This window comes from Pongo pygmaeus, chromosome Y (assembly GCF_028885625.2).
Source record: "Pongo pygmaeus isolate AG05252 chromosome Y, NHGRI_mPonPyg2-v2.0_pri, whole genome shotgun sequence".
NCBI classification, from domain to species: Eukaryota; Metazoa; Chordata; class Mammalia; order Primates; family Hominidae; genus Pongo; species Pongo pygmaeus.
In genome coordinates, this window is record NC_072397.2 from 1,080,527 (window position 1) to 1,094,829 (window position 14,303).

Here is a 14,303-nt window from a genome sequence, read left to right on the forward strand (position 1 = left end):
TACGGGAAGGGTGGGCCTCGTCTAATCAGTCGAAGGTATATAGGGGGAAGGGTGGGCCTCATCTAATCAGTCAAAAGTCTAAAGGGGGAAGGGTGGGTCTCGTCCAATCAGTCGAAGGTCTAAAGGGGAAGGGTAGACCTCATCTAATCAGTCAAAAGTCTAAAGGGGGAAGGGTGGGCCTCATCTAATCAGTCGAAGGTCTAAAGGGGGAACGGTGGGCCTCATCTAGTCAGTCAAAGGTCTAAAGAGGGAAGGGTGGGCCTCATCTAATCAGTCGAAGGTCTAAAGGGGAAGGGTGGGCCTCATTTAATCAGTCGAAGGTCTAAAGGGGGGAGGGTGGGCCTCATCTAATCAGTCGAAGGTATATAGGGGAAAGGTGGGCCTCATTTAATCAGTCAAAAGTCTAAAGGGGGAAGGGTGGGCCTCATCTAATCAGTCGAAGGTATATAGGGGAAAGGTGGGCCTCATTTAATCAGTCAAAAGTCTAAAGGGGGAAGGGTGGGTCTCCTCTAATCAGTCGAAGGTCTAAAGGGGGAAGGGTGGGCCTCGTCTAATCAGTTGAAGGTATATACGGGAAGGGTGGGCTTTGTCTAATCAGTTGAAGGTACATAGGGGAAAGGTGGGCCTCATCTAATCAGTCAAAAGTCTAAAGGGGGAAGGATGGGCCTCATCTAATCAGTCGAAGGTCTAAAGGGGGAACGGTGGGCCTCATCTAGTCAGTCAAAGGTATATAGAGGAAAGGTGGGCCTCATCTAATCAGTCGAAGGTCTAAAGGGGGAAGAGTGGGCCTCCTCTAATCAGTTGAAGATCTAAAGGAGAAGGGTGGGCCTCATCTAATCAGTCAAATTTGTGGTGGCGGGCACCTGTAATCCCAGCTACTCCAGAGGCTGAGGCAGGAGAATCGCTTGAACCCGGGAGGCCGAAGTTGCAGTGAGCTGAGATCACACCAGAGCACTCCAGCCTGGACAACAGAGTGAGACTCCGTCTCAAGGGAGAAAAAGAAAATAAATACAGCCCACTGAGTCCCAGGCTGAGCTTGTGAAGATCTGACCGCCTGAATCCTCCTTCTTTTTCTCAGATCATCTGGGAGGAATTCACCCCAGAGGAAGGGAAAGGCTACCGAGAAGAGGTCTTGACTGTGAAGGAAATTACCTGAGACCCAGAGGGTGTAGGAAGGGCATGGACATCTCCGCCTCCACGACACTGGGGAACTGTTTTCTTGTTGATGATGCTGTGAGCCTTTATATCATTTTTTATGTTTTTATTTTAAAACATGATATTTGGGGCCAGGCGCGGTGGCTCATGCCTGTAATCCCAGCACTTTGGGAGGCCAAGGCGGGCAGATCACCTGAGGTCAGGAGTTCAAGACCAGCCTGGCCAACATGGTGAAACCCCATCTCTACTAAAAATGCAGAAATTTACACCCAGGCATGGTGGTGGACTCCTGTCATCCCAGCTACTCGGGAGGCTGAGACAGGAGAATCGCTTGAACCCAGGAGGCAGAGGTTGCAGTGAGCCAAGATCGCGCCATTGTACGCCAACCTGGGTAACAGAGCAAGATTGCATCTCAAAACAAATAATAATAATAAATAAAATAATACTAAAAGCATAATATTTGTCTGGGCGCCGTGGCTCATGCCTGTAATCCTAACACTTTGGGAGGCCAAAGTAGGAGGATTGCTTGAGACAGGAGTTTGAGACTAGTCTGGGCATCATAGCGAGACCTTATCTCTACAAAAAAGGCAAAAATTAGCTGGGGAATGGTGGCTTGTGCCTGTAGTCCCAGCTACTCGGGAGGCTGAGGCAGGAGAATGGCGTGAACCCAGGAGGCGGAGGTTGCAGTGAACCGAGATCACACCACCGCACTCCAGCCTGGATGACATAGCGAGACTCCATCTCAAAAAAAAAAAAAATTAATTTATTATTGTACAGTGCCAGGCCTCCCTGGGTTAAAAATCCAGTTTTTAGCAGGTCTGGTTTCTTCTGGAGGACAAAGTGATGATATAGTTTGGTTGTTTGTCCCTTGCAAATCTCAGTTTGAAATTTGGTTCTCCAGGTTGGAGGTGGGACCTCGCAGGAGGTGTTTGAATCAAGCGGGGCAGTGCCTTTCTTGTAGTAATGAGTGAGTTCTTTCTCTATTTGTTCCTGAAAGAGCTGGTTGTGAAAAAGAGGCTGGTGGCCGGGCGCGGTGGCTCACGCCTGTAATCCTAGCACTTTGGGAGGCCGAGGCGGGCAGATTGCCTAAGCTCATGAGTTCGAGACCAGCCTGGGCAACATGGTGAAACCCCGTTTCTACTAAAATACAAAAAATTAGCCGGGTGTGGCGGCAGGTGCACCTGTGGTCCCAGCTACTCAGGAGGCTGAGGCAGCAGAATTGCTTGAACCCAGGAGGCGGAGGTTGCAGTCAGCCAAGATCACGCCATTGCACTCCAGCCTGGGCAACAGAGTTAGACTCTGTCCCCCCAAAAAAAAAGTAAAAAGAAAAAGAGGCTGGTACCTCCTTCCCTTCCTCTTGCCACCTCTCCCAATATGTAACACCAGCTCCCCTTCCTCTCCCACCAGGAGGGGAAGTTGCTGAGGTTCTCACCAGCAGCAGATGCTGAAGGCATGACTCCCGTACAGTCTGCAGAATCATCAGCCAAATAAACCTTTTTTTTTTTTTTTTTTTGAGGCAGAGTCTTGCTCTGTCACCCAGGCTGGAGTGCAGTGGTGCAATCTCGGCTCACTGCAACCTCCGCCTCCCCGGTTCAAGCAATTTCCCTGCCTCAACCTCCCAAGTGGCTGGGAATACAGGCACCAGCCACCACGCCCAGCTAATTTTTTTTGTTTTGTTTTGTATTTTAGTAGAGACAGGGTTTCACCATGTTGGTCAGGCTGGTCTCCAACTCCTGACCTCGTGATCCACCCCCCTCGGCCTCTCAACGTGATGGGATGACAGGCGTGAGCCACCGCCTCCAACCAAATAAACCTCTTTTTAAAATACATTACCCAGCCTGGGGAATTCCTTTGTAGCAACACAAAACAGACTAAGACAAGACGGAAATTCATTTCCCTCCATTTCCCACGTCTAGAAAAGGCTGACTGTCTTCATTGGTGGTTGCTGTCACTCAGGCCTGCTCTTGCCTCTTCATATCTCACTGGACTGTAACTCTCTTGCCTCTCTCTTATAAGGACAATTATTATTATTATTATTTGAGATGGAGTCTCGCTCTGTCACTCAGGCTGGAATGCAGTGGCACGATCTCAGCTCACTGCAACCTCTGCCTCCCAGGTTCAGGCAATTCTCATGCCTCAGCCTCTCGAGTAGCTGGGATGACAGGCACCTGCCACCACCCCTGGCTAATTTTTGTATTTTTAGTAGAGGTGGGGTTTCACCATGTTGACCTGACCACAGGTGATCCACCTGCCTCAACCTCTCAAAGTGCTGGGATTACCGGTGTGAACCACCGCACCTGTTCCTTATATAAGGACAATTATAATTACATGTCAGGCCCACAGGGACACTCCAGAATCATCTCTCCATGGCAATATCCCTGGAATAAAAGTCCTCCTTCCATAGACAGCATTCTGTAACGTGTCGACAGGATGCTCATCCAGGTGAGAACATGCTGGGGGCTGTTATTCTGTGTAACACATGGGAATTACGACGTGGACATCTTTGGGGCCATTATTCTGTCTCCTACATAGGGATTAGGACGTGGACATCTTTGGGCCATTATTCTGTGTATCATATGGGGGATTAGGATGTGGACATCTTTGGGGCCATTATTCTGTCTCCTACATAGGGATTAGGACGTGGACATCTTTGGGCCATTATTCTGTGTATCATATGGGGGATTAGGATGTGGACATCTTTGGGGCCATTATTCTGTCTCCTACATAGGGATTAGGACGTGGACATCTTTGGGCCATTATTCTGTGTATCATATGGGGGATTAGGATGTGGACATCTTTGGGGCCATTATACTGTCTCCCACATAGGGAATTAGGACGTGGACATCTTTGGGGCCATTATTCTGTCTGCCACATGGGATTAGGATGTGGACATATTTATGGGACATTATTTTGCCTCCTACTAGCAGTGAGTAATTCAATCGCCACAGATGCTTAAACATCAACTGAGATGGTGGCTGACAGGTGGTCTAGGGCCTACAGGGGACTTCAGGGCTTGGATCCGAGAGAGAGCTGAGCTTGGGATGGATCTGACGATGAGATGGCAGCTCTTTCCTCCCTCATGGGCGTTCCACGTCCCTCCTGCAAACCCCAGCCAGCCCCTGGCTTCCGAGTGTCAGGGGAGATTTGACGATGGTGCAGAGGCAGACTTACAGAACCTTCTACACCTGACCTTTCGATTCACAAGTCAAAGCTTGGGGAAGAGATGGGGCCAGGCTCTTGGCGGGGAGAAGCGTCTAAAACACAGCAAGGAAGAAGCGTGGAATCCCCTGGGCCCACAAGAAGTGAGAGGAGGAGACCCTCACAGGGCGCCCCAGGAAGCAGGTCCACCTCCCCAAGGGAGCACCACATTACTGGGTAGGAACCTGTGGGTTTCAGAGACCTTGGGCCCCACTTAGCTCAGAAGCAGAGGCCTCCAGTGTCAAAGAGACAGCAGAGGCCAGGCGCGGTGGCCATGCCTATAATCCCAGCACTTGGCCTGGCCAAGGCAGGTGGATCACTTGAGTTTAGGAGTTCAAAACCAGCCTGGCCAACGTGGTGAAATCCCGTCTCTACTACAAATTAAAAAAAAAAAAAAAAAAAAAGCTGGGTGTGGTAGTGGGCGCCTGTAGTCCCAGCTACTCCAGAGGCTGAGGCAGGAGAATCGCTTGAACCCGGAAGGCGGAGGTTGCAGTGAGCCAAGATCACGCCATTGCACTCCAATCTGGGTGACAGAGAGGAGCTGTGGCCAGGCACGGTAGCTCATGCCTGTAATCCCAGCACTTTGCAAGGCCAAGGCAGGCAGATCACTTGAGGTCAGAAGTTCAAAACCAGCCTGGCCAACACGGCAAAACCTCATCTCTACTAAAAATACAAAAAAAAAAAAAAAAAAAAAAAAAGACAGGTGTTGTGGCAGGTACCTGTAATCCCAGCTACTTGGGAGGCTGACGCAGGAGAATCGCTTGAACCCAGGAGGTGGAGCTTGCAGTGAGCTGAGATGGCACCTTTGCACTGCAGCCTGGGCGACAGAGCAAGACTCTGTCTCAAAAAAAAAAAAAAAGCCGTGGCCGGGCGCGGTGGCTCACGCCTGTCATGCTAACACTTTGGTAGGCCAAGGTGGGTGGATCACGCGAGGTCAGGAGTTGGAGACCAGCCTGGCTAACATGGTGAAACTCCATCTCTACTAAAGATACAAAATCTTAGCCAGATTTGGTGGTGCCTGTAATTGCAGGCGCTGTACTCAGGAGGCTGAGGCAGGAGAATCGCTTGAACCTGGGAGGCAGAGGTTGCAGTGAGCCGAGATCATGCGATTGCATTCTGGCCTGGGTGACAGGGTGAGACTCTGTCTTAAAATAAATAAATAAATAAAATTAAATTAAATTTCAAAAAATAAAAAACAGCCAGCAGAGACAGGGCCTAGGATGACTGAGGCCCCTGAAGGCTGTGGAGATCAGCCCCTGCCCTGTGTTCTCTGCCACCTAAGGACCCTCTTCAAGGGATGGGTGGGCAGAGGCTGTCAATATTGGCTGAGAGGGAGCTTTTGCCCAACCGCACTGCACCTGCCCGACCGCACTGCGCCTGCCGGACCCCACTGTGCCTGCCGGACCTCACAGCGCCTGCCGGACCTCACAGCGCCTGCCCCACCGCACAGCACTTGCCCAACCGCACAGCGCCTGCCCAACAGCACTGCAGCTGCCCAACCCCAGTGCAGCTGCCTAACCCCACTGCACCTGCCTAACCACACTGCGCCTGCCCAGCCCCACTGCGCCTGCCCAACCATACTGCGCCTGCCCAACGGCACTGCGCCTGCCCAGCCCCACTGCGCCTGCCCAGCCCCACTGCGCCTGCCCAACCGCACTGCGCCTGCCCAGCCCCACTGCGCCTGCCCAGCCCCACTGCGCCTGCCCAACCGCACTGCGCCTGCCCAGCCCCACTGCGCCTGCCCAACGGCACTGCGCCTGCCCAGCCCCACTGCGCCTGCCCAACCGCACTGCGCCTGCCCAGCCCCACTGCGCCTGCCCAGCCCCACTGCGCCTGCCCAGCCCCACTGCGCCTGCCCAACCGCACTGCGCCTGCCCAGCCCCACTGCGCCTGCCCAGCCCCACTGCGCCTGCCCAGCCCCACTGCGCCTGCCCAGCCTCACTGCGCCTGCCCAACCCTACTGCGCCTGCCCAACCGCACTGCGCCTGCCCATCCAGTCTGCGCCTGTCTAACCCCGCTGCACCTGCCCAACCCCACTGCACCTGCCCAGCAGCGCTGCACCAAAGGAAGAGCAATGCAGACATTCAATCCTTTGCACGCCTAAACTGGAGAAAAACTGTTTATAAGATGCATTCAGGTGGGATTCAACTGTGGGGGGGGGTCGTGGGTCACCTGCGTGAGATCAGAGTTGTGCAGCTGGAGAAAAGAGGGGGAGGGCAGAAAGATTCTAGGATGAGGCTGGGTGTGGTGAAAATGGGTCTCAAAAGAAATTTAAAAAATAGATGATATATATAGAAGACAGATAGATGATTGATAGATGACAGATGAAAAATATATATGATAGATGAATAGATGTATAGGTAACAGATGATAGCTAGATAGATGATTGACTGATAGATATTTGATAGATAATGATAGATGAATTTTATTTTATTTTATTTTGTTTTAAGAGACAGAGTCTCATTCTGTCACCCAGGCTGGAGTGCAGTGGCACGATCTCAGCTCACTACAACCTCTGCCTCCCAGGTTCAAGAGATTCTCCCGCCTCAGCCTCTTGAGTAGCTGAGATTACAGGTGTGTGCCACCACACCCAGCCAATTTTTTATATTTTTGGTAGAGATGGGGTTTCACCGTGTTGGCCACGCTGGCCTCGAACTCCCAACCTCAAGTGATCTGCCCGCCTCAGCCTCCCAAAATGCAGGGATTACGGGCATGAGCCACCTTGCCCAGCCATAATGGATGAATTTTAGATAGATGATAGACATAGATAGATAGATAGATAGATAGATAGATAGATAGAAAATAGAAAAAATAGATGATAGATAGATGAATGGATAAATAGATGGATAGATAGGTGGATGAATGGATAGACAGATGATAGATAGATAGATAGATAGATAGATAGACTATAGATCAATAATAGATGATAGATCGATGATAGATAGATGGATGATAGATAATAGATGATAGATAAATAGATGATTGATAGAAAATAGATGATAGATAGATAGATAGGTAGATAGACTAGATAGACAGATATATAGATATATAGATAGACCAACAGAGAGACAGATATATAGATACATAGACAGATAGACCAATAGATAGATAGATAGATAGATAGATAGAATAGATAGACAGATGGATAGATAGACACATAGATAGATACATAGATACATAGACAGATACATAGATGATAGATTAGATAGATGTTAGAATAGATAGATGGATAGATAGACATATAGATAGATACATAGATACATACATACATACATACATAGATGATAGATGATAGATAGATAGATAGATAGACAGACAGACAGACAGATAGATAGCTGGGATCTATGTGCTGTTTCTCAGGCTCCCTCCTGGAAGTTGGAACTGATCTCACTTGTTCCAAGGCCCTCACCTTAAATCACATTGTTAGACGGTGAACTATCCAAAGCCCCCAGGCCAGCAAAGATACTACCAGGGGCCATTCCAGGACCTGAGGGATCACCACCCTCCAGCCAAGACCCAAGGCAAGACTCCCCTTTGGGTAAGGCTGGGTCTTCGGTGCACAGCATCTAACAAGGGACAGGAGAAAGGTATCTCCTGGAGATGGGCTTGGCCCGAGAAGAGCCGTGGAGACTCAAGTTTAGCCCCTGCCCATCCACGCGGGAGGGAACACCGGCGTCATGGGGCTCCCCAACGCCTGGGCTCTCCTGAATGAGATCAACAGCACCACCACCTCCTACACCCGTGCCTGCGTCTCTCATCCTGTTGAGTCATGCCGTGGGGAGCAAGTTCCCTAACTCTGTCTTCCTGTGTGGACACAAAACCAGCAGCCGACGCCCCAACACAGAGGCGTTGAGGGCGTGGGGCCAACACGCTTGCCCCCCTAAGGGTTTGCTGAATAATCACTAACAATGAACCAGATAGATTACTAAGAAACAAGACATGCATATTTTCTTTCTTTCTTTTTTTTTTGAGATGGAGTCTCGCTCTGTCGCCCAGGCTGGAGTGCAGTGGCGCGATCTCGGCTCACTGCAGGCTCTGCCTCCCTGGTTCATGCCATTCTCCTGCCTCAGCCTCTGAGTAGCTGGGACTACAGGTGCCCGCCGCCACGCCCGGCTAATTTGTTTTGCATTTTTAGTACAGACGGGGTTTCACCGTGTTAGCCACAATGGTCTCGAACTCCTGACCTTAGGATCCACCTGCCTCGGCCTCCCAAAGTGTTGGGATGACAGGCGTGAGCAACCGCGCCCGGCCGAAGCTGAACTTTTGTCTCCACTGGTCACTGGGACGCAACAGTAGTTAGCCAAAGTGTGGGTGCACCTTCTCCTCTTCCCCCCAGGCCGTTGGACTTTGCCCCACTCCCCCTGAGCCGCTGATAGCCCCTCCTGAGAGAAAGGGTAGAAAAGACTTGGAGAGGTTTGCAGATGTCTGGGAAGAAAATTGCAAAGCTTCCTTCACCCCCTGGTGACAGAGATCCTTTAGTTCCTTATTTTATTTTATTTATTTTTTGAGACTGAGCCTTGGTCTGTCACCCACGCTGGAGTACAGTGGCATGATCTCGGCTCACTGCAACCTCCGCCTCCCGGGTTCAAGCGATTCTCCTGCCTCAGCCTCCCGAGCAGCTGGAATTACAGACGCCCACCACCACGCTCCACTTATTTTTATTTTATTTTATTTTTTTGAGACGGAGTTTCGCTCTGTCACCCAGGCTGGAGTGCAGTGGCGTGATCTTGGCTCACTGCAACCTCCGCCTCCTGGGTTCAAGCAACTCTCCTGCCAAAGTGCTGGGATTACAGCCATGAGCCACCATGCCCAGCCTTTTTATTTTATTTATTTGAGATGGAGTCTCTCTCTGTCACCCAGGCTGGAGTGCAATGGTGAGATCTCGGCTGACTGCCACCTCCGCCTCCCGGGTTCAAGCGATTCTTCTGCCTCAGCCTCCCTAGTAGCTGGGATTACAGGTGCCCGCCACCGTGCCCAGCTAATTTTTGTATTTTTAGTAAAGACAGGGTTTCACCATGTTGGCTAGGCTGGTCTTGAACTCCCGGCCTCAGGTGATCCACCCTCCTCGACCTCCCAAAGTGCTGGGATTATAGACATGAGCCACCGTGCCCGGCCTCCCTTTTAAATTTTTGAGACAGGATCTTGCTCCTTTGCCCAGGCTGGAGTGCAGAGGCACAATCATAGCTCACTGTAGCCTCAGACTCCCCGGCTTAGCAATCCTCCTCTCTCAGTCTCCTGAAATAGCTGGGACCACAGCTGAACGTCGCCACACCCGGCTAATTTTTAATTAAAAAAAATTTTTTTTTTGAGACAGAGTCTCGCTCTGTCTCCGAGGTTGGAATGCAGAGGCAACATCTTGGCTCACTGCAACCTCTACCTCCTGCGTTCAAGCAGTTCCTGAGTAACTGGCATTAGAGGCACGCACCACCACACCCGGCTAATTTTTGTATTTTTAGTAGAGACGGGGGTCTCCCTAGGTTGCCCAGGCTGGTCTCGAACTTCTGGCCTCAAGCGATCCACCCTCCTCGGCCTCCCAAAGTGATGGGTTTACAGGCATGACCCACCACACCTAGCCCAAGTTTTTTGTAGAGATGGAATCTCACCATGTTGCCCAGACTGGTCTTGACTCCTAGGCTCCAGTGATCCTCCTGCCTCAGCCTCCCAAAGTTCTGGAACTACAGCCATTCTTTACACTTTTACTCTTTTTTTTTTTTTTTTTTAGACAGAGTCTTACTCTGTTGCCCAGGCTGCAGTGCAGTGGCACAATCTTGGCTCATTGCAACCTCTGCCTCCCAGGTTCAAGCGATTCTCCTGCCTCAGCTTTCCAAGTAGCTGGGACAACAGGCATGTGCCACCACGCCTGGCTAATTTGGTTTTTTGTTTCGTTTTGTTTTGTTTTGAGACGGAGTCTCGCTCTGTCCCCCAGGCCGGAGTGCAGTGGTGCGATCTAGGCTCCCTGCAAGATCCGCCTCCCGGGTTCACACCATTCTCCTGCCTCAGCCTCCTGAGTAGCTGGGACTACAGGCGCCCGCCACCACGCCCGGATAATTTTTTGTATTTTTAGTAGAGACGGGGTTTCACCCTGTTAGCCAGGATGGTCTCGATCTCCTGACCTCGTGATCCACCTGCCTCGGCCTCCCAAAGTGCTGGCATTACAGGCATGAGCCACTGCGCCCGGCCTGTTTGTATTTTTATTAGAGACAGAGTTTCAGCATGTTGGTCAGGCTGGTCTTGAACTCCTGACCTCATGATCCGCCCGCCTCAGCCTCCCAAAGTGCTGGGATTACAGGCGTGAGCCACTGTGCCTGCCTGGAAGATTTCTTTCTGTCAAGAAATCTCTTACATGTTTATCCTATTCAGGTTTCATGCCACTTCAGTAATAAAATAATTACCTTTTTGTTTGTTTGTTTGAGATGGAGTTTTTGCTCTTGTCGCCCAGGCTGGAGTGCAGTGGCGCGATCTCGGCTCACTGCAAGCTCTGCCTTCCGGGTTCACGCCATTCTCCTGCCTCAGCCTCCCGAGTAGCTGAGACTACAGGCGCCCGCCACTGCGCCCAGCTAATTTTTTGTATTTTTAGTAGAGATGGGGTTTCACTGTGTTAGCCAGGATGGTCTCAATCTCCTGACCTCGTGATCCACCCGCCTCGGCCTCCCAAAGTGCTGGGATTACAGGCGTGAGCCACCGTGCCCGGCTCAATTTTTAATTTGTACATGCATAGGGTGTTAATATAAAAGAAAAAACACTCCTGGAGAAGCAATTAGGTTCAGGTCTTATATATCATTTTACAAACAGCAATACATCGTGGAGGTAACTAGGCAAAGAAGAGCAGGTTTGAGCTTCTGTGGGAAATAAATTGTGGAAAGGTGAATATATGGGGAAAATTAATGGAAGATAAGGGCTATTTAAATAAGGTTTGTTTGTGCAGATAGTTTTTTTTTTTTTTTTTTTTTTTTGAGACAGAGTCTCGCTCTGTCTCCCAGGCTGGAGTGCAATGGTGTGATCTCGGCTCACTGCAACCTCCACCTCCTGGGTTCAAGCGATTCTCCTGCCTCAGCCTCCCAAGTAGCTGGGATAACAGGTGCCTGCCACCAAGCCCGGCTAATTTTGTATTTTTAGTAGAGATGGGGTTTCACCATGTTGGCCAGGCTGGTCTCGAACTCCTGACCTCAGGTGATCCACCCATCTCACCCTCCCAAAGTGCTGGGATGACAGGCGTGAGCAACGGCACCCGGCTAATGCTGCGTTCTTTGTGGTCATAAAACTTCCCCAGAGAGAGAATTTACAACACTCATCATTTCTCAGAGGTTTTGGCTTTTAGTCAGAAAGGGGAAGCTCCAAGAAGTTTCTTTCTAAATCTGTTGATTCTCAAATGCCTCAGTTCAGAAGAATTTATATACCAATGTGGGTATTTTTTTTTTTTTCCGAGACGGAGTGTTACTCTGTCACCCAGGCTGGAGTGCCGTGGCGTGGTCTTGGTTCACTGCAACCTCTGTCTCCAGGGTTCAAGTGATTCACCTGCCTCAGCCTCCTGAGTAGCTGGGACTACAGGCACCCACCATCATGCCCAGCTAACTTTTTTTTGTTTGTTTGTATTTTAGTGGAGATGAGGTTTCGCTGTGTTAGCCAGGATGGTCTTGATCCCTGGATTACAGGCAGACGCCACCACGTCCAGCTAATTTTTGTAATTTTTCTTAGCAGACATGGGGTTTCACCATGTCGGCCAGGCTGGTGTTGAACTCCTGACCTCAGGTGACCCGCCCTCCTCGGCCTGCCGCAGTGCTGGGATTATAGGCTGAGCCCCAACTTGGCATATTTTGGATTGACCCATTCTGGTCCCCTTTAAGAACTGCAGACAGCGGCCGGGCGCAGTGGCTCACGCCTGTAATCCCAGCACTTTGGGAGGCCGAGGCGGGCGGATCCAGCCTGGGTGACAGTGTGAGACTCCGTCTCAAAAAAAAAATGCAAAAACTTAGCTGGACATGGTAACGTGTTCCTGTCGCCCCAGCTACTGGGGAGGCTGAGGTGGGAGGATTGCTTGAGTCTGGGAGGTGGAGGTTGCAGTGAGCTAAGATCACACCGCTGCACTCCAGCCTGGGTGACAAAGTGTAACTCTGCCTTTAAAAAAAAAAACAAAAAACAAAACAGAGGCCGGGAGGGGTGGTTCACGCCTGTAATCCCAGCACTTTGGGAGGTAGAGGCTGGAGGATCACTTGAAGTCAGGGGTTAGAGGCCAGCCTGGGCCACATAGCAAGATCCTGTCTCTAAGAAAAAGGAAGGGGAAAGAAGGAAGGAAGGAAGGAAGAAAGGAAGGGAGGGAGGAAGGAAGGAAGGAAGGGGGTGAAGGAGGGAGGGGAGAGAGAAAGAAAGAAAAAAAGAAGAGAAACAACGAACCTAAGAGAAAGAAGGAAGGAGGGAAGGAAGGAAGGAAGGGAAAAGAGAAAGGAAAGAAAGAGGAAGGAAGAAGGAAGTAAGGAAAAAGGAAGAGAAAGGAAAGAAAGAAAAAGAAAGAAGAAAGAAGAGAGAGAGAAAAAAAGAAAGAAAGAAAGAAAGCAAGCAGGGAGGGAGGGAGGGGAGGGAAGGAAGGACCATTGCTTCTAGCAGGTCCACTGGATGGCAGGACACAGGAAAGCTGCTTAATGGAGAAACAGCCCAGAAGCTCGGACGCAGCCCTCCAGTCCGTCCCCAGCATCCAACCAACACACTTCAGCCAAGAAGTTACCTCCTGGCCATTCCCTCGTTCCCTTATGGCCACCAGGCGGCCTGATCTTCCTCTCCTGTGGACCTCTCCAGACCCAGAAATCCCAGGACAGCCAGGGGTGGTGGCTCCCACCTGTAATCCCAACACTTTGGGAGGCTGAGGTGGTGGATCATCTGAGGTCAGGAGTTCGAGACCAGCCTGACCAACATGGAGAAACCCCCGTCTCTACTAAAAATACAGAAAATTAGCCGGGCGTGGTGGCAGGCGCCTGTCATCCCCGCTGCTTAGGAGGCTGAGGCAGGAGAATCGCTGGAATACAGGAGGCAGAGGTTGCAGTGAGCAGAGATTGTGCCACTGCACTCCAGACTGGGCCACAAGAGCAAAACTCTCTCAAAAAGAAAGAGAGAGAGAGAGAGAGAGAGAGAGGAGGGAAGGAAGTAAGGAAGGAAGGAAAAGGAAAGAAAGAAAGAAAGAAATAGAAAGAAAAAGGAAGGAAGGAAAGAAAGAGAAGAAGGAAGGAAGGAAGGAAAAGAAAGAAGAAAGGAAGGAAGGAAAGAGAAAGGAAGGAAAAGAAAGAAAGAGAAAGAAAGGAACGAGAAAGAAAAAAACAAAAAGGAAGGAAGGAAAGAAGAGGAAGGAAGGAAAAGAAAGGAAAGAAAGAGAAAGAAAGGAAGGAAGAAAAGAGAGAGAGGAAGGAAGGAGCCAGAATGGCGCACTCCAGCCTGGTGACAAGAGCAAACTCTGTCTCAAGAAAAAACAAACAAACAAACAAACACCCTTAGTAAAGTCCAGCCCTGAATGGGGCACCCACCAACCTGTCCCGGGCTTCCCTTTCCAACGCTGAAATCTGCTATTTCTGCTGACTCAGCACACACAGTCCCAGACAGCCCTTCCCTTCCCTCTGAAGGTATCAACTCTTCTCTCCGTCTTGGCACCCTTCCCGAATTCCAGCCCAACCTCAGCCCTTCCCTGGAGCCTCCATCTTGCAAACAGACTCCTTTTTCTTTTTTTTCTTTTCTTTTTTTTTTTTGAGACAGAGTCTCGCTTTGCTTGCTCTGTCGCCAGCCAGAGTGCAGTGGTGCTATCTTGGCTCCCTGCAACCTCTGCCCCAGGTTCAAGCGATTCTCCTGCCTCGGCCTCCCAAGTAGCTGGGACTACAGGCACCTGCCACCACGCCTGGCTAATTTTTAAATTTTTACTAGAGACGGGGATTCACCATGTTGGCCAGGCTGGTCTCGAACTCCTGACCTCA

At 50.5% G+C, this 14,303-nt stretch overlaps 1 protein-coding gene across 3 annotated transcripts in view; it reads left to right on the top strand.

The window, feature by feature from the left end:
* LOC129025982 (granulocyte-macrophage colony-stimulating factor receptor subunit alpha) overlaps positions 1-1,571 on the top strand; it is a 43,306-nt gene extending 41,735 nt beyond the window's left edge. For all 3 annotated transcript variants that reach the window (XM_054473512.1, XM_054473513.1, XM_054473514.1), the window contains one exon: positions 1,079-1,571. In XM_054473512.1, coding sequence (XP_054329487.1) covers positions 1,079-1,156 — 78 coding nt within the window. In that variant the 3' untranslated portion in view covers positions 1,157-1,571. The remainder of the gene's footprint in view (positions 1-1,078) is intronic.
* The last annotated feature ends 12,732 nt before the right edge of the window (positions 1,572-14,303 follow it).